Here is a 24582-nt window from a genome sequence, read left to right as displayed (position 1 = left end):
ATTGGAGTTTAATTTTGCTACAACAAATTAAGTGGGATAGTTTGTCGTCTCTCTTGGGATTTACATACAAATAAAGTATCGGAAACATCGTCTTCCTTCTTCCCGGTCATTTTCACCAATCTACGAGACACCACCCACCCATCCCCTTTATATACGTGCAGGAGGCAGAGAAGCAACGCACCGACCATGTTATCCAACCGAATGATATATGATTGATGAACGTGTTCGAGCTACAGAACAGGACTTTGTATTCGGGAAAATGGGCCGACACACACACTTAATCGGCCTGCTCTCGCTGACGATAAAAATCTCATAATCACCACTTTCCTAAGTCACACCCGCCGCCTTTCCGGTTACGGACGCACTTACGAAGGTTATACGCACGCCAGAAGTGGTTTAAAAAAAAAAAAAAAAGTGGGGAAATTATCGGCCCTTAAAGCACCGTTTACAGATCTCGAAAGCAACTTCTGCACCCCAGAGTACATTCTTAAGGAGATAGAAATCCTTCAAGTTTGTCTTGAGAAGTGGACAAAAAGAAAACATAACTGAATCTTTTAAGATTGTTTTCTTCGCTAGAAGTTAAACTATTATTCCATTTCCGGTTTGTTGTTGCTGCGTGCTATTTCTTCTTCCGTTTTATCAAGTACATCCGGGCATTGACGTTTTTCTTTTCTTTTTTTTTTTTTTGTTGTTAATTTTCAGTGAACCGTCAAAAGCGGAAGTTGAGAATGAGGAAATTGTAGATTTAACGGCATCCTTTTACGTATTTTGTACGAGGGGTGGCTATTAAATAACGAGACTGGTTGCAAAAATGTGGTTTATTATTACATTTGCACAACTTAATTGTTATCCGCTTCAACATACTCCTCTCCTCTATCTATACACTGTTGCATACGAATTTTCCACTGTTGGAATCAGTGCTGCAAGTCATCGGGTGTTATCTGCTTCAGTAACGCTGCTGTTTTCTCCTTTACCTCATCCACTGACTGAAAATGGGTGCCCTTCAATGCGGATTTCAACTTTGGAAAAAGGTAAAAGTCGCATGGAGCTATGTCCAGAAACAAAGAGACAATTGATGCACTGGAAAACTTTCACGCCACCGAGAATGAAAAAAGCAAGAATGAATAAATCAAAACTGAAGGCAATGCTGATCGTTTTTTTTTTTTTTTTAATACATCAATGGCGTGGTAATGGTTGAATGGGTGCCAGAGGGTCACGTAGTTAACCAACATTATTATCTTGAGGTTCTGGCCAAGCTGAGCGAACGAATGAGGAAGAAGAGACCCGATCTGTGAAAGAACAATGCTTGGATTCTCCTGATGGAGAATCCAAGCTGATGAGAATCCAAAATGTAAAGCTGGCTGATAAGAAGATCTCAGTGTCGGACCATCCACCTTACTTGTCGGACTTAGCTCCATGCGACTTTTACCTTTTTCCCAAAGTTGAAATCCGCATTGAAGGACACTCATTTTCAGTCAGTGGATGAGGTAAATGAGAAAACACCTGATGACTTGCAGCACTGCTTCCAACAATGGAAAATTCGTATGCAACAGTGTATAGATAGAGGAGAGGAGTATGTTGAAGGGGATAACAATTAAGTTGTACAATTGTAATAATAAACCACATTTTTGCAACCAGTCTCGTTATTTAATAGCCACACCTCGTATTACTTGATTTGCCGATACTAAGAAGGTATCAACCGAAACGAAAAATTGCGGGGGGGGTGCGAAATACCGATTAAGGAAACCAACAACTGTGCATATTTTTAAAAAAAATAATAATAGTAGGGAGTCACTTTTTGTTGGGCTAGTAACTACTTGAAAAGTCTTATAAATTAAGTTTGGCGAAATATGTTGCGTTAATACAGGTAGCATTCCCCCCCCCCCCCCCAACCACGTTAACTTGTCTTGACACTGTCGATTTTCGTAAAATATCCCGATATCTGAAAATCAATAAGCATATCAAATTTCTCCTGAAAAAAAAAATCAATTTTTTTTTTTTTTACCTCTCAAATGCACGTGCTTGCGTAATTGTGACGTGTTATAAATTAAATACAAACACGGGTTTTTGGCAAACGATCTCTCTTCGGGTATTGGAGTGGTTGGTCGACAGCAAACATGTGTCTTACATAAACAACAAGATAATCACTTATATAATGAAACAGCTATCTTTCCGTCGTTGGTTGTGTCGTCCCCCCTCCCTCCGCTCTCGAACACAAAGACGCGTGCAAAAGACAAAGGGAGTTCTCTTCGTCGAGGATATTTTTCTTTGGAAAGTTTTCGAAGCGAGGTTGTCAGTAAATGAGATGATCTATGGGCTACTTGAGGGCCACTCGCTACACAAACATCGCACTGTCTGAATCAAAAACGTTGTCGACAGCTCTGTCACCGCTTGTCAGAAACCAAACATCTTTTCTGGATAACCCATCTCCGAGACTGTCTAACTTCATCAATCACCATGGAAACGAGACTATGTCACATCCACTTCGCCAAGTTTGGCAGAAAAACCACAGCGAATGCGAAATTTCTGTGAAGTACAATAGTGTCTTCTTTTCTTGACACTTTTGCAACGTTTTCTTTTCTTTTTTTCCCCCCTCCTCCGCCTCCTTTTAGCCTCTTTCATTAGCAAACAGGTCACTTCTTCCCCCCCCTCCTCTTTAAAACAAAGTTTGTAGACGTACATTAAAGTTAAGTATCGACCTATCGTTAAAAAAAGTGGTCATGAAATCTTCAGACAGGCGTTAACTGAATATTAACGATCAGCAAGATGTTTAGCCATTTTAGGAGCTCGTCAGGTGGTTGGCTAATCCATTGTTTGGACTAGCAACTCTTCAGTTGAGAAGGTGTTATTATTTTGTGTCTAAGATGCAGTGGAGTCCCTCTCAAGAACGTCCTACACACTGTATTGCTCTTCTTAATCCAAACGTTCAACAAAATACATTTACAGGCTTTCAAATGAATCTCCATTCTGCTTTAAGTCGAATTCCTGTCAGCAAAAATATTTTTGTTGTCATATTGTAGCAGAAACGTCGTCAATGGTAGCGAAGCGTCTCGCAGACGTTCTTTGATTTACGAAAGAGATCGAAGTCCAAAGGATGCATGTCATAACTCCACGGGAGGGACGAGGATGCCATAGATACTCCATAAAATCCGATATTTTTTGTGAATTGTGGCCTCGTATTCATGAAAAATTAATAAAATTAATTAGAAAGTCAATTACCGAGTGTCGCATTTTTTTTTTTATATCTCTGAGAAAAGACGATAACCAGAAACACGTATGAAGGCAAATACCCTTTGGAGGCAACAGCAAGTGCAATCGCTTTAAAGATGTAATGGAAACATCCTGCAACAATTACAAATGAGAAATCAGCACCTAAGTCTTTAGTGCTAACTTTTGTATTTGGGAACAATATATGCTCGTAATGATTGCACGCTTGGACGTCTGATAAATGATACTTCCTCCATGACAATGCTCCTGCACATTTAGCTCAATTCTGACTAATTCTTGGACACGCAATGGCCCACAAATAAGATGATTCAGTATGGAAGGCGTGCATTTTTTAAAATTTCATTTTTGAATCTTAAAAGATGAGTTGATGATGATAAAAGAATTTAAACACAAGAAATCCTTTTAGAGAGATTGAAAACTGAGTTTTCTTGAAGTCCACAAGTCGAATCCAGTAAATTATGCATACCATGCTAGGTTTTCTTTATTTTTTTCGGCTCAAGTAGATGGAGAAGTCGAAAAAAATAGTTTATTACACAATTTTATATTTTAACGGCGAATCCATGGGATTTTGGAAGAACGATGATGTGGATCTATCTTCTATGCATTTACTTCAAGGACGCACGCACACAGTTTGGGTGCTGCGCATGTTCGAACCTCTGACATTAATTACCTGCAACATTACGGGGGGAGGGTAGCTTCTTAATAGTTTAAAATACATAAACTTGAAATCTCCATGATTTAAGATGTGAAGTTTGATATTGAGTTTATGGTGTGGCATTTTGAGGCCTGGAAAACAGTTTTATGGTCTTCCTTCACTCGAAATGGAGGGGAAGCTATAAACAAATAATTTGCATACCAGAATAAATTTAAGGCGACGTTTAAAAGTTCTAAATAAACATCAAATGGACACTACCCACCGTATACGGTCATCGTGGCCGTTTCGCTGAACCTCTGTCCGGCAATATTCTTCGCTCCACACGTGTAATTGCCCATGTCGGCCAAGCGGGCCTGGCTAATGAGAAGGTTGCCCTCATTGGAGATAATGAAATTGGTTTCCTTGTTCGTGTCGACGACGTCGCTGTTACGCAACCAGAACACTTCGGGCACAGGTTCGCCTTCGGGAGGTAGACACTGCAGGGAAATTTGACCTTCGATCTCCACGCTGGTGCTCAGTGGCTGGTTCGCAAAATGCTTCTTCAAGTCTGAAAAAAAAAAAAAAAAAAAAAGAGGTCAGAGGTTAAACTGCGGGGTATAGACGAGTAACAGATAAAGTCAACATCACGTATTTCGAAAAATGGGAGGAGGTTTCGGGATTTTAATTTTTCATTTTTACGCGATTTTTCATTGACGGACACGAGTCGCTCGACGAAAGTGTACCTGAGGTCGAACAGACCGAAAAAGGTCACGCTATTAATAGCGAGAAACCTTCAAAGCGAGATTTAGACAAATGGTTCATAACAGGATTGATCACTCCCGAATCCTGTTTTGCACAAAAAGGGTGTGCGGGTTAATGTGCCGACTCCGTGAGTTTCCTTTGCGGAAAACATCGACGTATAATCCTGTATCCTGTTCTCTTGAATTACTCGGTAATTCAAGAGAACAGGATTTCAACTGTCTCGTGATTGATGTATTTCGCATCAACTATTTGGTCATTAGTATGCATGAGATAGTCAGGCTAAACAGACTCAATAAAATTTGCGATCTTATTTGCGATTTACCAATCAGTTTTGTTTTCAATTGTTGTTAAAGAACGTCATTGTTGCAACCATAGAAACAGCATTCAACAAGAGCCAATTGTAGTAGGATATAATGGTATATTCAAACAATTATTTAAAGCACGGACAAAAAAGCTAACTGAAAGAACACTACAAAAATTAAAATGTGGATTCTTTATCTCTGATGTTTTTAACGGCATGTACGAGGATGGTCTGAAAAGTTTTCGGCAAGATCTTTTTTTTTTTTTTTCTAAGTTGGTACAGCTGTCATAAGCATCCATATGAAATTCCAAGTCATTCTATCAAGTAGGCATTTCAAATGAACATGTAGGATATATAACACGCTAACCACTTGGCCAGCCTGGCTGGCCGAGTGGTTAGGGTGTCCGCTCTCCAGCCAAGAGGCTGCGGGTTCGAATCCCGCCGTTGGCATGGATGTTTGTGATTGTCTGCGGAAATACCAGTGGTGGTGGTCGGCGGTAGATGGCGTTGGTGGATTGTGAGTGGTGGAAGCAGAGTTGTAGAGTGGATGCCCCTCCCTCGACGAGTCTTTGAACTCCCTGGAGGTGATAAATAATAATAATAATAATCTTACAGGGACGGGATAATGGCGCTGGAGCATTGCTGGAATGAATGTATTGGTCTTAAGGGAAATTCTGCTGAAAAATAAAAATAATTTTGAAATTATAAATTCGTTTCTTCATTGTTAGGCTGAGAACTTTTCGGACTTCCCTCGTAAATCCGCCTACCTACTTCGAAATTTCATAAGGTTATTCCACTTACTACGCCCCTGATTGACTAAACCCTCACATAATGTAGTTTGACGTTGGTTCAAAACGGATGCGACGTAACGCTTCAGTTTCCATAGCGACATCAATAACTTGCATTGTCAAGAACGAAATATACGAGTTTTGTATACGTCAGTCGTATGACGCTCATCGCCACTCGTAAAACTTTTGTATTAGCCTAAGAGAAATATAAATTGGATAAATAAATCGTAAAGATCACTTGAAACTAAAGCGGCAAATATATTTTAAACTTCCGTTTGGATTTGTCAGTCGTAAAACAAAGCTTTTCCTGTACATCGAAAAAAGCTTCTAAAAAAAATATTTTTATAAGCGAGTCCAAAATACGTTTTAAGCTAAGAGAATTGAGCTTGAATCCTCCTGCATCTATTAATTGATGAAATTTTTTTATGGTTTCGAGTGGATTCTTCTGACTGAGTTCAAAAGGGTTGCCAAAAAACGTTTGAGGATAAAGTATCCGCAATTTTCGTATCCCCGCTGTAAAGTATTTCAACCCCCGAGGGTTATAAATAATAAGAGCATCACATTCCCCCACTTCATCATCCAGATGTTTGAAGAACATATTTCGCTTGCTTTCAGCGTAAGGAAATTGTCTTATCCATCTTCTTACGAGTAAATGTTAAGCACCGAAGCATAACAGGTGGTGTGCAGCGGTACTTTCAATGAAAGATTTCCCTTTTACGTTGTTTGACCGCAAGGGATGCGCACAAAGTTTTTAATGTTTGTCTATACTAGGTGTTAAAACCGCTTGGTAGCTGCTGATAATTTGTCATTACGGTTAGTAATAGAGTTGAGGCAAGAAAATCTCCGATATTTAAATATTGTATACTTTTTGAATAAAAAATGTAATAAGATACCCAATAAAATCATTCTTAAAAGGGTATAATATAAAAAAAAAAAAATTAAAAAAAAACATCCTTGGAAACCAAGTTAAGATCAAGTTTTGTTCGTTTAAATTTTGGATGTTTTTTTTTTTTTTTTTTTTTTTTTTTGTTACCTGTCAGTTAATCAAGTACTGTACAGGGTGGCCATAAAATACCCCCCCCCCTTTGAGGCATCTGTAGCTAAAACCAATACACGGAATGAGATCAAATTTTATATTGAGACTTTTGAAGGCATGGAGGGGGGGGGATGATTTCCGCGCGAAAAAACAGATTTATTACCAAACATCGCCGATAGGGGAAATTTTGACGCTGGCGGAGCCGAAAACAAGCGGATAATCACATTAAAGGCAGATAAAATGGAATAATAACATTTCGAGGGTGTAAGTCATTCATTCCAGCTGAATATGTGGCGCGTTACAATTATCATTGTAACGCGCCATAATGATAATTGAAATGCGGGCCATTTACTCCAGCATTTCAGTAATGAGAGGGTTGTCGGTCAGTTCTTTCCGACGGCATAGCAACCTCGATCCCCTGGCATCACTCCATGTGACTTTTGGCTGTGAGGGGTATTTGAAATCCGTTGTGTATGCTATTGACGTTCCCAACTTGCATGTCTTCAAAGAGAACATAAAACGGGCTGTTATGAACATCCAATCCGACTCCTTACGCTCAGCCGTAGAACATGTCGCACACCGGATGCAATTTGTTGTACACAAGAAAGGTCAATACATTGAAAATCGTGTATGTGGTCCAGGGGACCCTGATTCTAATGAATAAAACATTATTTCCTGCGAGTTCAATCACTACATTGATTTCTGTGTCTCTCGCAAGTTGCTGTTTTAGTTTAATTATTATTATTATTATCATTGTAACGCGCCACATATCCAGCTGGAATGAGAGACGCGGCTGTCGCTTACACTCCATTTTATCTGCCTTTAATGTAATTATCCGCTTGTTTTCGGCTCCGCCAGCGTCGAAATTTCCCCTATCGGCGACTTTTGGTACTAAATCTTTTTTTCGCGGAAATCATCTCCCCATGCCTTCAAAGTCTCAATATAAAATTTGGTCTCATTCCGTTTATTGGTTTTAGCTACAGATGCCTCCAAAGAGGGAAAGTTATTTTATGGAGACCCCATAATTATACTTAATAAATCATATTGTTGTTTTAATCGTTCAGTAAAGAAAAAGTATGCGTGCAATAGATCTGAACGCATATAGATCTAAATCTACTTGTATAACAGAGACTTGACTTCATATCAATTGCTTCGGTATCCCAACAATGCAACCGAACATGTGTAATGCCATGAATTATAGGATGGATCATTACTCCTGGTAGTTTCGACATTTAAGTCTCATCAGTGGAAGCTAGACCCATGGAGATACTGAGCTAACTCAATGCAGAGCAATATTTTCCCATATACAAGTAGGAAAATGGTATCATCGTATTAGACTACTCTGGATGAGAGTGTTGTAGCAAGTTCTTTTAGCTCGTGCTTCATCAAAAGATTGAAACAAGAATTGTAATTTGTTTAGTACAATTTTTTGTTTGAACTTTTAGCTTCTACAAGAGCGTTTCCAGATATCCATTCCTAAGATGCGACTCAAATTCTGTTTTATCTCTCCCCCCCCCTTAGCTGAAACCTTTTTTTCTGAAAAGTTTTTTTTTAATTTGAAATTTTAGTACATTTTTTTAAATGAATGAGTAGTTTTTGGTGGATTCTACTGTTAACTTTCCAGCATTTAATCCACCTCTAAACTGTTTTATAGCCTATAAGGAAGTAGATGGAAGGAATTAAAGGCTATGAGGTCACTTAACATGAGTATAGCGGTGTAAGGGTCTTAATAAATGAGAGAAAAATTGAAAATATAAAGATACCAATTTTAAAAATTAACTTTAATATTTTTAAGTAGATGCCTTTTCTTTCAGACAGAAACAGAAGATTTACAGCAGCTGCATGGATTCTAAATGGAAGAATGCAAATTTTGTTATAACATGCATTTTATGCGTTAATAAAGAGTTATTATTATTAATTTTTTTTTGCATGATTCGTTCTTATTCAAAATATGCAGCGGTAAAATAAACATGCTACATTTAAATGATGAGAAGAGGCGGAAGAAGAAACAAACAGAATAAAAGACATTTTTTTTTTTTTAACTTTATGAAATAAGTCATGGGAACTGTCATCTCCAATCCCGAAGTGATAACGCATTACAAGCTTGTAGCCAACACCGTTGTTTAGAGAATCTTGAAGGCCACAGGGACCTCGGTTGGACTTGTTTCTGAAGAAACGCAACTTTACTCATAAATAAAAAAGAGAAAAGTTTTGGCCTTCCTTCAAACTCGGAAATGCTTGAAGATGCAGAAATGTTTCTTTGAAATAGAATTACATACGAGGGCCAAAAACCTTCCGAAATGACTTTTTTCCCCCCCTTTGATCTAAATTACGTTTTTCTGTGTTATTACGAAATGAGGCATTTTTATGACGAGAGGGTCATCATTTCTAAAGTAAGCATATTCATGGTAGCTGTCATCGCAACTCGCTCTAAGCTCATTAAAATGCTTGGCTGGTGTGTGCGAGACCTTCCGTAGCGTTTTTGACGAGATCCAACTCTACGGGAAACTATTAGTCGGGAACTGTCCGCACTGGCCCTGATCCCTCATGCTATCTGATATATGTGTACAACTCGACACATGTTTTTGCACGCCACACTTGCCAGCTTCCATTAAACTTGGAACAATCAATAGAGAAGTGTCACAGCCGTGTATGCCGCCGTTGCTATCACGCGGCCTAAACCTATCTTCCATCCCCTTCTCGAACACCTTTACAGTGCCGAGTTATTGACTTTCGCATCGTACAAGAACTTGGCACGGTCATACTTTTTTTTTTTTTTTTTTTTCTGAATCGTTAGGAATTTTTCAGGTTTCTTCAAAGCACCCTCCCACCATTCTAACAGTCAAACAAATCGCACCCCTCCCCCCATTCCCCCTTTTTTTTTTTTTTTCGTTCGCAGTGAGGGCAGAGTAGAAGTTACGGCAGTCTCAAACAACTGAAAATGTGAGCTTTCCGCATTATTACCTCGCGAGCGTATCTAGCCTCCGTAAATGTAGAGAAACTCTCCTTTCCCGTCACTAGCGCACAACGATTCCTCCCCCCCCCCCCTTCAGATTCGGACTAACATCGATTGGCAGAAATGTTTCCGTATAGAGTTCGTGTCAACATACTCATCACGTGACCGAGAAAGGTAAAAGCAGGCCGGCGATTCCAATTCCTCCTCCCCCCCCCTTCGCCGCCAACCTCTATCCCTTTGCTTGTCCTCGCCTCACGGTGATGCGGAAAGAAAAATATCGAACTTTAGTGCCTTAAAGTGAAGGTTGTAGATGGCGATGAAGGAGGCAAAAGAAAAACGCTTTCTTTGAAATGAAATTCGAAGGGGGGAAAAAGTCTTAAAATCTCGCGCACATTGTCTTTTCAATTCGGCTGTTTATCCAAGAATAGATTACATAAAACGAAGGGGGGGGGTAAACGATGGAATTGCCGATCTATAGTCGAATGACGCAGTGACGTCATGGCATGTCTTAAAAAATGTCTTAATATCCTTCAACCCCATTAAAACGCAGCTTAAGAAACTCATGCCCTTACCGAAGTCGTGCGATCTTTGATGTTTTTCCCATTTCCCCGATGGCAGACAATACATTTTCTTGTAGTCCACCGTATGGCATTGCTTTATAGCTCTCCTGGTGTTTCCAAGACAACAGGAAGTCGGCAAATAAACAGCTGCACGTGATTACGATTTAATATCCTGTAGTCACGCTGAAATGCGAGACAGGTATTGTGTTTCATGTTCGCTTGGGGGGATTGACGCACTACAATGCACACAGTTATACGATACTGAAAGGATAGCGAAGCGTTGACCTTTGTTGATCCTGCATAGATCACACACCTAGTGGTCGATTTTTTTTTTTTTGTCTTTTTTTCGTCGTCGTTTTAAGTAAGAAAAATCAGCCTACGTGTATTGTTTGATATCACATCAATTACTGTAAGTGAACTTCTCTGCATTACTGTTGTGATATACACAAACTAATATACAGCAGACTTTGTTAATAAGTCTTCTGATTCTCAGGGGAAAAAAATAACGTATTACACGCAAAACGTAATAATGAATTTAAAAAAATCCTTTATTCAATATAATTTTCAGCTTCTAACAATGAAGCTATTTTCAAAGCATTCTCGTGCACTTGATACAGAAATCGCGTGTGGAGACTCGTGCTTACTTATGTACGGTTTTCAAAACAAAGTATGTGTGTGCCTAATCATTTTTGAACGATTTTTTTTTTCTTTAATATAAAATTCCTTTCTGTCAGTTTCAGCACGCAATCAAATGGGTTCGATTTTACCTTGCAAATGACTTGTAGGCTTCAATTTTACCTGCATTATTTTGATATTAAATGTTTTAAAACGTTTAATGACAAGTAGAATAGAAGCCACAATAATGAACTTTTTTTATTACTTATAATCGCAAGGATTTTATTCTGTATTTAATTTATAATCATTTGTGAGATTGACCACATAGCACACGTAAAGAGTGGATAGTTTTTTTTCACTTTTAAAATGAAAAATAAATAAATAAATAAAATAATAATAAATAAACTGAAAAATTATCTTCAAGTTAAAATGGTCGTTGATCAGTTACCGTTTTTCGAAACTTATCTTTCCAAGCGAGCTTAAAACAATCTATGGAAAGGCCGCATTAAAATTTCTGATATAAGAAGACATCTGCTAGTCACGCAAATCTGAGTTTTCCCTCGTTTTAATTTAAATGGCTCACACATTTTACTTAATGACTCGGAGAACATTAATGTTTGATTGTAATGGCTTCGATGTCAGAAGTGCTCTTGTTCTCTGATATTCAGAACACACGAGAAGCATTCATCTGAGTTAATGATATGCGCCGAAAGGAATTGTGGGTAAAAAAAAACACAGAGTTGCTAAGATATGAAAATGTACAAGGTTACAAAACAATCGCTTGTGAGAAAATAAACTTCTTTACAAGGTCCGAACAAAGAAAAGAAAAAAAAATTAAAAGCAGTGGCCCACTTAAAACACGAAATGCAATTCAAGTATTTGTAGCCATAACGAAATTGTTTCATAAAGTCAGCGAATGCCGAAAGTCTCCAGTACGAGTTTACAAAAAAAAAAAAAAAATTGACCCTATTTCCAGGAGCAGTTTTGCGTGCGTGCGCGCGAGACAGGCCGACAAAGAGAAGTGTGTGGTTACCGATATTGTGCGCCAGGCAGGCACTCCATTCCGTCGCTCTCGCCGCAGATAGTGAGGTGTTGTTTCCCTGATGAATGGCCTTGTCTACACCCTATCGAGGAGGAGGAGGAGGGGAGAGAAGTCAATAGCACAGCCAGACTTAAATCAGCGGAAATCGATAGCTCTTGATGCAACAAAATGAATAACGACATCATCTCTTGTGAAAGAGGAGAGGGCAGGAAAAAGGAAGGGGGATATTTGAAGTCTCGTGCAATCTGCGAGGACGTGGTTCGTGTCATTTTCGATTGCCGCAAAAGTCTTAGGCGAGAGCGGAGGGGGTTTTGTGTGTGTGCATGTGTTCGCACGCACACAGGTCCCGACTAGACGACACTGCCAAATCCCGTGGTTAAAGAGCCGGAGCCTTGCGTCTTTCTCGTTCGACTTCCGGAAACCGAAGGCTTCGGTGTCCTCTACGGCGGTCAGTGGAATCGATTGATAGGAGAGAGAGAAAGGGGGGGGGGGCGAATTTTACGGCTCTCTTGTTGTCAGTAAAACTTGATTAGCCAAATAGCGTCTGTTCCGCACGCTTCTTTCTTCGTCTCCTCACCCCTTGGCGCATCCCCATGTTTTGGGGGTAGGATGCTGCTGCCCCCGAGCTGGCGTTCTCCAACTTTAAGCCAGTCAATTACGAACTATGATTAATCACGGGTTTATCACCTAATCCCACTTGTTCATCCCTGCGATATCGATCTCGAAGGCGGAAACGTTAAATTTTCGTTCGTTCCGGTGATGGCGAAGGCATTTCGGTGGCGAGGCTTAATCAACCTTTCTGGAAGAAGGGAGATTTGCACTTCGCGATGGTAAATACTCAGGGAGGGGTGGAGAAAAATGACAGGGGGGTACGAATCTATTAGAATCGGAATATGTTCCGCAGTTTTGATTAAAGAACTACACCCCCCCCCCATTCCCATTGAATACGTGTAAAAAGCCCAAACTGGACCATTTAGGATTTAAGAAAAAAAAAAAAAAAAAGTAACCAAACTATCAGAAGGAATGACTTTTTTCCCTCTTTAATTAAAACCAAAGAGGGATGATACTTACAAGCTACTTTGACTCCAGCTCTTCGGCTCTTCACCTTCCTAATCGAAGACCAGGCCAAGCAGACGCACCCGTATCCATCTAACCCAAAGTACTCCTCCACTTCGTTCCTAGAGACATCCACGGACACTTCCAAGTGTCTCACTCCGGTCATGGGATCTACAAACTCCTGTTGGCTGTGGTGACGATGGTGGGCCGCTCTTCCATTGCATTCGAAGTACACTTGGAGCGCGTGCCTTGCTTTGCAAGTTAGCGTAGCCGGTTTGTTTCTGATGACGTAAGTATCCTGAGGTTCTTCCAGAAACGCAGGATCATTGGACGGTTCAGGATCATCTGTTGGCAAGGGATCCAGGAGTAATCCTCCTACAAGAAAAAAATAAAAGTTCATTAACGATCACTTTTTTTTTTTTTTTTTTTTTAGAATTTAAAAAAAGTTTACAGTAATCACCACCAGGGGAGCTCCTGCTCAACGTGTGAATCAAACTTTATCAACGCCACCTATGAAGTGAACGTTTGTCGTCGAACGAGACAAAGCACATCTTAAAGCTGCAATAGTGACATCCAGGCAGTCAGCAAGCAGATAACAAAGTGCCTACATCACAACAAACCCACTTACTTATCTTACGTTTGTAGGGAAATCGCTTTTCTTAAGCAAAATTCCCTGGCGTTTAACTTGTGCGCTTATCTTCTGCTGATATACCACGTGTGCGTGTTGAGACTAAAGATACGAGGAACTTGTTCCCATCCCACCAGATCACGCGGCCAATTACTGCCTGTAGTACAACTTAATTCACTTCTTGTGCCATTTACATTAAGCTGCGAATTTTTGACAACGAAATCGATCCCACACGATTATTCCAGATAAAAATGAGTTCATTTAGGAGAGCATGAAACCTTTCAACTTTTCGGTATTTTTATGAACTTGAATTCAACAATTTTTTTTTTTTTTTTTTCGATTAGAATGTTTTGATAAAGCTGGCCAAGTTAGGTTAGCCTAGTAGATAACGTACTCACTTTCCAATTGGTTTGTTTACGTTGACCACATAGAGTTTAATTCTATTTAAGGAGTTAAACTAATTTTAGATAGGAATTGGGCCGCATCTGATCTTCAGCTAGCTACAGACGATACAATGCTACCATTTACAACTGGGGACGAGTTCTCTCTGTTGATGTCCACGGTACATTAGAGGTTGTCAATACTTCCAGATGTCCAAACATCTATTCAGGCTGTTTAAATACTGTGGGGGGGATAACCTCCCTCAAAAAAAAAAAAAGTCCGAACCAATTAACTGTTTGCTGAAATGACCGTAAACTGCTGTCCGTTCAGCTACGGTCCATTAACTCCGCTAACCAACTGCCAGTTTCAGGCCACACATATATGCACTGTTTGTCCCTGACACTGCTGATGATGTATCCACTAAATGATTCACAAGAGTAAGCTAAAGCTGCGTTTAAATGAACCTGACAAACTCAATAAAAATAAATAAACGCATATATAAATATAAATGTATATATTTTGATTATCTGTAGTGATAGTTTTGAATAAATGATCACAAAAGCAGCGAACAATTTGAAAAGTTAACCCTTTGTAGAAAATGTCTCATTTGCATTACTGCAGTAATCTCATCATATACTGATGATGATGTAATTTATTTATAGCCACCATCCCGCATATACACAAGGATTAAAAAACCTCAGAGCACGAATGCGTATAACTAACTACAGGGGTAAAGTCGTTTAACAGTACATTCACATACATAATTAATAGTTTATCTTATTTTATTAGTAATAATACTGCAACTTATATTCTACCTAGTACTAATATAAATATTTTTAAATATTTTTAAAATATTTTCTAAAATTATAGAAATATTATACGCACCTTTAAATATTTCATATTATAATATTATATTAAGAGACTTTTATTTCTTTATTGGCCTGTTGACATTTTACGAAGTTTAACGGTAGCTATCGCAGAAAGGATAAACGGCGGGGCGTAATGGCGGTTGCCAAGTGTTTATATATGTGATCAGTGATTTAAATAGTCGTTATGATTTTCTGAAGAAAAGTTTATTTATTTTGTAAAATATTTGCTACTGATGCTGGTAGATCGATTTGATCTACGGGATATTTATATATAGAGGTAAGTGTTCTTCATTCTGTGAAACATTTACTACCTTTGCTGGTGGGGGGGGGGGGGTGGGGGGGGGGGGGGGTGGGGGGGGGGGGGGGTGGGGGGGGGGGGGGGTGGGGGGGGGGGGGGGTGGGGGGGGGGGGGGGTGGGGGGGGGGGGGGGTGGGGGGGGGGGGGGGTGGGGGGGGGGGGGGGTGGGGGGGGGGGGGGGTGGGGGGGGGGGGGGGTGGGGGGGGGGGGGGGTGGGGGGGGGGGGGGGTGGGGGGGGGGGGGGGTGGGGGGGGGGGGGGGTGGGGGGGGGGGGGGGTGGGGGGGGGGGGGGGTGGGGGGGGGGGGGGGTGGGGGGGGGGGGGGGTGGGGGGGGGGGGGGGTGGGGGGGGGGGGGGGTGGGGGGGGGGGGGGGTGGGGGGGGGGGGGGGTGGGGGGGGGGGGGGGTGGGGGGGGGGGGGGGTGGGGGGGGGGGGGGGTGGGGGGGGGGGGGGGTGGGGGGGGGGGGGGGTGGGGGGGGGGGGGGGTGGGGGGGGGGGGGGGTGGGGGGGGGGGGGGGTGGGGGGAGCAGAGCTTATCTGAGGAAGATGATAGATGGCGGTGGTTTCATGGTTATGTTTCCACACTGGTCGCAAGCCAGGTGTTGATTTTACTGTTTGTTGGTACGTGCTTGGAAGACTTCAACTGCTATTACAGTTTAACTTTTTTCTTCTCCTTTTTTTTTTTTTTTTTTTTTTGCAAATAGGGTTGGATTTAGACATGGTGTGTTTGTTTCTTTGTGTTCTTGTAGTGATGGTTTTTGAGAGGGGGTTTGTCATAGGTTTGTGGGGGGGGGGGGGGGAGAGAGAAAGAGGAATTGCTCTAATTTTCATTCTCGCTATAATATTGATATAGCGACTGTTTCAGCTCTTGTTAACTGTGGGCTTGTTATTTGATATGTTGTTCTGGTTACTCTATAGGTTGGGCTTTAGTAATGTTTTAACATGACTGTGTAGTGGCGTAAGTGTTTCACCTTAAATATTTTATGTTTTGTCTGTGCTTCCTGCATAAGAGTGGGTTGTTCCCAGAAGATCAGTTTTACCATTTTATCTTGCAGCCATTGTAGCCTGTTAAGTCTGTAGCCTGCGCAGAATGCGTATGATGTGATTGCATATCTTAAAATGTTTTCAGATAATGCTTTATAGATTAGTATTTTTACGTGGGTTGGGGCAATGTCTTTTAATCCGTATAGTTTGCTTGCTATTATCCTAAGCTTGGTATGAAGGTAGTTTGTATGGCTATTCCAACTTTGATCAGCATCGAAGTGAAGTCCGAGATAGCCTGTTGTTTTCACCTGTGTGATGGTTGTGATTTTAGGTTCTGCGCTTTGTGTATAGGAGGATTAATGTCGGATAGTGAGATATTTAGTTTCTATGGGCAGGGTTTTTGAATATCATTAGCTTTGTTTTTCCAGGGTTTATATATATGCCTTTTTTCGGTTAACCAGTTAGTTATGTGATTGATCTCGTGTTGCATATTTGTGTAAGCGATATTTGCGTTGTTGTGAATGGATACTATGGCCGTGTCGTCTGCGTACTGGAAGATTTTACTTTTTAAGGGAACATGGCTTATGTCGTGTGTGTATATGTTAAATAGAATGGGAGATAGGACAGCTCCTTGCGGTACTCCACAGATTACCGTACCTCTTTGCTGTACGCTGATCCTATACGTGTGGTGTGCTTTCTGTTTTTCGTGTATGCTTTAAACCACTGGAGTAGACGACCTCCAATTCCGATATGCGTTAGTTTCGTTAACAAGGTTTTGTGTGTTAGTGTGTCAAATGCTTTTGTTAGGTCAATGAATACCACTAATGTTATTCTGTTTTTATCCAATGCAGCGTTTATTAGGTCTGTGAAATCTTCCAGGAGTGTTGCTGTTCCTTTATTTATTTATTTTTTTTTGAAAGCCATATTGTGTTTTGGGTATGATTTGAAATTTTTCAACGTATGTGGAGAGTTTGTGATGCACAATGCGCTCCATGATTTGGTTGATTACAGGCAACGTGGCGGTGGGTCTGTAATTACTTATGTTTCTTTTTCCCTGTTTGTATATGGGTTGATTAATACAGTCTTTAATGTTTCAGGTATGTGTCCCGTTTCGAAGATTTTATTTAACAGTTTTTGTATAACTGGAAATAGGTTGGTTGAGTGTTTCTTGATGTCTTTTGGTCTGATTCCGGTCATTTGTTAGGGTTAATTTGTTGAATTGCCAGTGATAGTTCTTCTTTTGTTACTGTGGGGAACCACATCGACTGGGTTGCTCGTGGACCTAGTGGAGAATGTTCGTATGTGTGAGGAAAGGTTGTTTCTTGTAGTTTTTGGACAGAGTGCACGAAGTGCTGATTAAAGTTGTTTGCCAACTGTTTGAGGGATTTGGGGTCGCAGGCAAAGCTGTGTTTTATTGTTTCTGAGGCAGTGGTTCTGTGTATATTGTGCAGCATTTTATTAATCAGGTTCCAGGCTTCCTTTATGTCATTCTGAGCTGTTGTTAATTTGTTGCTGTAATAGTTTCTTTTTGCCGTTCTAATCTGTGTTGTTAGGAGATTCCGTTTTCTTTTGTATTCAGCTTTTAAAGCGATACTGTTTGGCGACTTCTTAAGTTGTTTCCATAGGGCATCTTTTCTTTGTATGTCTGTTAGTATGTTATCTGTTATCCATGGATTTTATTTCGTTTGGGGGCATATTTTTATTTTTGTTAATGCTTTGTTATATATTTTGTTAAATGCAAGTTTAAGATTATTATATACAGCTTCAGCAGAGTCTAAAGTTGCTATCTGCATCCGGTCTGTTTTTCTGATTTCATCGTTCACTATTGCTTCGTTTACAATGCTATGATACTGTTTTGTAGTCTCACCGAGTTTTATGGGTTCTGGTTCAGTGTGTAACTGTAATGCTGTGAAATAATGGTCTGCCAGTTTGCATGTTATGACGGCTGCTGTGTGGCTGTTTGGAGGGGCCCTTATATTTATATGATCAATGCAGGTTGAGGTTGTTGTGTTTCCGACTATCTCTTCTCGTGTATACGACTGTATGGATGGGGTTATGTTATGTGCCGATAATAGGTCTAGGTATTGTTCTGTGTTGTTATTTATGTTCCTAATGTTTATATTAATGTCTCCTATTATTATCAAGTACTCTGAGGAGCCTACTTCGGTGGTTGAAAGCCATCTGTTTAGTTGTTCTAGGAATTTTGTGGTGCTTAAGTTGGGTGGTCTGTATATTGCGTTTAATATCAGGGAGTTTTCTTGTTTGATGTTTTTAATTTCGATGCATATGTTTTCTGCGTATTCTAGTTCATAGTTTATTTCTGTTACTTCTAGTTTATGCTTGGTAAATATTATTATGCCTCCACCTCGTTTTGTTTGTCTGCAGTGTTTGTGTTGTAAGTGTGGCATTTGGTAGGAGGATGCCTCTTCGTTTGTCGTAGATACTTCAGTCAGTAATAAAATGTCTATGTCGTCTATATCTTCCTTCAGATAAGCCTGCAGGGTCAGCCAGTATTTTTGAATGCTTCTGATGTTGATGTGGAAAATATCCTTTTTTGAGGATTGATTCCATTCTGTTATTGATTTCAGAATGTGGCAATTATCATGTTCCGGGGTGATTAAGTCTGCTTGATTGTCTTCATTCATGTAGGTTGGTGTGCTGTTCCTTCTTTAAGAGTTGTCAATATTCCTTTCAATGTGGCAGCCTGTTGAAGTCTTCTACGGATTTTATTTCGATTGGTTTTGCGTCTTGTGTCTTTCTAAGGAATATTTTGCTGTCTCTTATCCATATAAAGTGGTAATTTGTTTCTGTTTTTACTTTCCTTGCTTGGTAGAATAGTTTCTGATAATATGGCGTTAGGTATTCGGACAAGTATATTGGGGTATTGTCGTGGTCTCCTTTCAGATCCTTGGCTATTGGTTTTTTAATCCTGAAATTATTAATAATAATAATAGTAATAATATTTTTATTGCATATGATACATACTTGATTACATATTTTTCTTTTAAAAAAATTTCATCCTCTTTTTTTTATTAAAATTATCATTAATATTGTGATTACCTATTTACAACAGGCATATTTGTTTGGGCTTTACTTGCATTATTATGGATGGATATTATTATTATTACATCACACCTCCAGGAAGTCCAAAGACTCATTGAGGGAGGGCATCTACTCTACAACTCTTCGTCTCATTACTCCACAAACCTTCATCATCTAACATCAACGCCATCTACTGCCGACTACCATCACTAGTACTTTCACAGACAATCATAAACATCCATGCCCACGGCGGGATTCGAACCCGCAGCCTTTTGGCTGGAGAGCGGATACGCTAACCGCTCGGCCAACCAGGCCTGCCATATTATACCTGTATCGTCTGCGTATATTGGAAGATCTTAAATTACGTCTGTAAAGTAATAATAATAATAATAATAATAAATAAAGTAAAATAATAATAATAAATAAAGTAAAATAATAATAATAAATAAATAAATAAAGTAAAATAATAATAATAAATAAATAAAGTAAAATAATAATAATAATAATGACAAATAGATAAATAAATAAAGTAAAATAATAATAATAATAATGACAAATAGATAAATAAATAAAGTAAAATAATAATAATAATAATGACAAATAGATAAATAAATAAAATAAGTTTTGAGAACAAAATAATATACTATTGATAACTGAATGCATTTAATACTACAGCAATCCCTCGATTAATGCGTTCTTTAAAACAGGCGCATTAATCGAAAACGCACTAATCGAATATAACCCACGAGAAAATGTGTAATTCGTTCCTCAGATTTCTTTTTTGACCCTTAATTATTTTTTTTTTAAATAAAACAATTAGAGTATGTCTCAGGGCCTAGTTAAAGGAAAACCATGAAGCTGAAAGTCAATAAAACATATTCAGAATATAAATTTATTATTCTGCTTCTTAACAAAGAATTGAGCTAACGTAGTTTGGCGGGCATTCTGTTTCTTTTTTTTCATACAATTGACGGTATGGCCCTGTTGCCTCTTCTACTCTTCTGCAAATTTTGCTGCTTCTCTCTTTCATCAGGGTCAGCCTCGAAGCATTGCTGCTTAAGAACTTCGATTGTACGAAAACTATTTTCAAATTGTTTCTGTGACATCTCTTTTGGCTGACTATCAGTGGGTAAACTGTTTTCATATTCTCCGGGATCTTCCCGCTGTGCATCTAAATTTAGCAGGTCGGAATCACTCAATTCTTCAGAATGAGATTTAATTAACTCTTGGACGTTATCATTGAAGGGGAGAAAGAAATGGAGGGCGTATGAATTGGTCGCCAACACGCGAAAATCACGTGCTTTATTAGATAAAATTTCCCAACTGTTATACAAGCAAAATAGTTACCGCTTTAAAAACTACAATGATCACAAAAGAGAAGTTAATTTTCCGACGTGTAATAATAAACAACTCATCCCAGAAGACGCATCAATTACCCTATTATCGGAATGGATTCTCCTTCTTCTGACATGCGCAGAAGTGTCGAAGGGTCTCGAATCCGTGGGTGTACTATAGCAGACGACATAAATATTGGCAGTAAAAATTTAGAACATAGTATACGTAGTGTACATGGAAATAGTGTAGTATGCCATTAAAAAATAACTTTGTAAAATGTTTAAATCGGTAACTAAATTATTTTAGAGAATTTTAGAGAAGCACTAACCGAATTTGGGTATCGAAAAAAAAATGACGCACTAATCGAGGGATTACTGTATTCAATTCCTTAAACAAAAATACAATCCTCGACTTCCATAATTGACAATAGATGGCAGCACATTCTCCTACACGCTGAAAAGCAATTGTAAAATCATTGTTACTTGTTTATATGGTATTCAATTACTGCTTTCATTATTGTTCGCTGTTGTGGAAAATATCTCGTCTGCTTTTCTTTCTTACTCAAATCATTACAACGTCAACAAAGGAAGCAGAATGAAAGCGAGTCTGTAATAAAAGAAGCAAAATAAACAAGTGTAAATATAATCGGTCTTCAAACACAATATAAAAATAGAATAAAAACTTATTCCACTAGTTTGTCATGTTGTAGACTAGTTTTTTTTTTTTTCTGATAATCAATTCATTTTAGTGTTTACAGCAAAAAAAAAAAGTACTAAATAAAAATAATAATAGTACTATATATATAAACGCGATTGGATCTGATTGGTCCAAATGGGTCACCCTAAATACCGTTAAAATGTAAGCAAATAATGAAACTCAATTTGTACAGCCAAAGAAAGCATTTGAATAATATTGTTCGGAATGCATCTATTGCGCATGCTCTGTGACGGAATCAGTATTGTTGTTTTATAATAAGCTAAACACAATTAACAGCATGAATAGAGTATATGCAATGCAACAATTACGTTTTTTTTTTCCCCTTCACTTTGAGATCGTTTAAGTACGTCTTTCTTGCTGAGGGTTGCCAGGTGACGTCGCTACTGCTGTAACGGATGACAGCTAAAATGAAAACTGAAATTAGTGAGTATAAAAAAAAAAAAAAAAACGACCGATAGAAGAAAGACAGCTGTAGGGTTAATTCTATTCATCGACTACAGAAATACCATTGTAGGCTGATTTTTTCGTGTTTCGACTGTGGAACTCTTACTATTTACAGATAACAAGGTGAGTGTTAGGATTTAAAGCCACGAGATGGCAGCACTTGTTTTCCGTAGTCATCGAAATCATTAGCACTCATGAGTTCAACTATCAGTGCCATCAAAGGATGAAGATTATCTGCATACCGATTTCTTAATAGTTAGTTAGGGCTAAAAGAGTTTTGCCCACCTCTTTCGAAAAATGCAGGGCACTGAGAGGATTTAGTTTTATTTTTCCAGCAGTCAGAATTTTAATGAGTTTTACGTATACTGCATACTTAGTTATATACATTAGTTCTCATTATGCTCACTTTATCTGAGTGGCGCTACAGTCCTCGCCGATTATTGAAAAAGATATATATTATATTCTTTATTTCGTAATACTTCATTTTACGTGTATCGAACTTTTTTATTTTTGTGATTTTTCGATTTAATATGGCGTGTGATAAGGCGTGATTTTTTTTTTTTTTTATTATTCCGATGTTCGTCTAACCAAAAAGATTTAAACCATTAACTTAATCAGCATTCACTGAAATTTAAAAATAAAGAAATAAATAGATTACGAACGATAGACTTTCGTCTAAATTGTTTTAAATAAATAAAGCAATTTAGCTCTTTGCATGCAATTCATCAACAAAATAACCGAATTTGCCAAAAGATCAATGAAAAAAAAATAAAAAATAAAAAAATCACGCAACAATGGAATGCTAATATTGAAGATAAAATCAAGTAACAATGGAACGCATAATACTAAAAAGTCGTTTGGAAAAAGGAAGACAAAATTAATGAATCAACGTATTTTATGAGCGTTTTTTTTTTTTTATTTAGAGATCCTGCACGCTATTTTTTTTTTTTTTTTTTTTTAACCAGCATAAATTCGCTGCAGACTGGGAGCGGGATTTAATGAACGACTAAAACCTAAACCCTGGTAGAATTGAGCTTTATATGATCCTATTGCACCCTTCTTGGACCTTAACGACATTGGGAATCAATAGCCATCTGGGTTTTATTTATGTCGTCATCTAAGCCTTAATTCCAAAACACGCGTTGCACAGCGGCAATTATAAATGGTCGCAGTTTGTGCATGACTTAAGAATTTTGTTTCCCAATAGTATGACCAGTAACCTCTGGTTAAAGGGGAAAATAATACCCCCCTGCACACACACGCATTAATTCTTGTTTTCTAATTTAAACCAAACAAGTAGTTTTACTTGCTTAGCTCATTAGGGACGGGTAAGCTGCAACCATGGTTGTCTCATTAATTCCCTCTTGGGGGGATTTTTATGTGCGGACGGATCAACGAAGTATCCGTTTGCCAAAGAGGAGCCGCTGTGTTCGGGACACTTACGACTTCGCTTTATAAATGTCATCGGAGTGGAGTGCGGACAAAGAATGATGTCGCGCTTCTGAAAACGAACAGGAACGCCGCTTTCCTTAGGCCCACGTGCTTCGTAGCAATCCTCGCGAGAGAGAGAGAGAGAGGAGAATCGTGCATTCCTTTTTTCGGTGACGTCACGCGCTCTTAAAGAGTCCACGAATGAAATATTTAATCATCTGCCTTGCCTTCCTTTTTTTTTTTTTTTTTGCTTTCTTACTTTTTTTTTTAACCATCAGATACGAAATCACGTGATTGAAGACGTACGGTTCTATTCATGCAACTTTTGCTTTTTTCATTTTAATATCGGGCGAGCAATCGATCTTAACCCTCCTCCTCCCCCCCCCCCCTACTGTGCACCTGCATCCATCACAATAAGCGTCCGTCTCTAGGGTTGTTCAGACAACCTTCCAGCTGGAGGTATATATGCACGCACGCACACACACACGGAGAGTAACGTGGCTACTCAAAAGTTGTCTATTACGTAGCTTCAAAATAGGGTCTATGTAAATCGAAAATTAAATATACGACAGCCCCCCCCCCCTAAGAGATGTATTCTTTGGGACGTTCTGTATTGGTTAACTCCTGCACGAGAGCTGTCACCACCCTTTGACAGAAGGCGTTACGATTTCAAAGCTTTTCTGTTCTACCTTAAGTTTCCGATCAACTACTATATAAATAAATAAATAAATAAATAAATAAATAAACGCTTTGTTTACAAGCAAATGTCTGCGCTTGCGTGCTTTAAATACATTGTTACGTAGTCATCTATATTGTTGAAACAGTCGCCAGCATTTTGGCTATAAACGCGTATCTGTATTTGCATGTTATTAAAATTTAAATAAATCGACTGAAACTCATAAAGATCTGTAAATATTAATAACAAAGGTGACAAAGAAAAGTCCCTTGGTGATTCTAGAGGCGATTCTGAATTACTTTTTTTCAACCTGTCATTTTTTTTTTCTTTCCATTGCATAAAGCCTTTGAAAAATGTGCAAACGTCAAGGCTTTTATGGTTTTGACAGCGAATCTTTGCATGCAAATTGAATTAAAAAGGAAATTAAAAAAAAAGACATCGAAAATAAATAATTTTCATTAAATAAATAAACACATTACGTTTGAGTTTTTTTTTTTTAATGATAATATTCTCTTAAAGCATTCTATATGCACTTTTATTTTATTTTATTCTTTATACAACCCTAATCATGTGATTGGCTGGATGGGGGATGGAAGAGAGACGGGGACTTGGAAAATCCGTAAATGACATAAATCTACTGTAAGACTTTAAAATTCGGCGATGATTGCTTCTTCCAGTTATAAAATGGTCTTAGGTCTGTGAGGACAGACTTTATCTCTAATTGCTTGCCATAAAATAGAAGTCTCGCGGTGCTAAATGTGATGAGTGAGGCAGCCGCTCAATGCCCCTGGCAACCAATCC

At 38.9% G+C, this 24582-nt stretch overlaps 1 protein-coding gene across 1 annotated transcript in view; it reads right to left on the bottom strand.

Annotated features, from left to right (window-relative positions):
• Nucleotides 1-24582, bottom strand: part of LOC150099279 (netrin receptor UNC5C-like) — a 189794-nt gene that overhangs the window by 128520 nt on the left and 36692 nt on the right. Inside the window, exons 2-3 of the mRNA XM_090404301.1 lie at nucleotides 12994-13353; nucleotides 4146-4430 (exon numbers count right to left, since the gene is read on the bottom strand). Coding sequence (XP_090260427.1) covers nucleotides 4146-4430; nucleotides 12994-13353 — 645 coding nt within the window. The remainder of the gene's footprint in view (nucleotides 1-4145; nucleotides 4431-12993; nucleotides 13354-24582) is intronic.

Source organism: Typopeltis vanoorti, chromosome 14 (assembly GCF_054136105.1).
Source record: "Typopeltis vanoorti isolate ZY-2024b chromosome 14, IOZ_Tvanoo_1.0, whole genome shotgun sequence".
NCBI lineage: Eukaryota > Metazoa > Arthropoda > Arachnida > Uropygi > Thelyphonidae > Typopeltis > Typopeltis vanoorti.
This window is presented reverse-complemented; position numbering and strand designations above follow the sequence as displayed.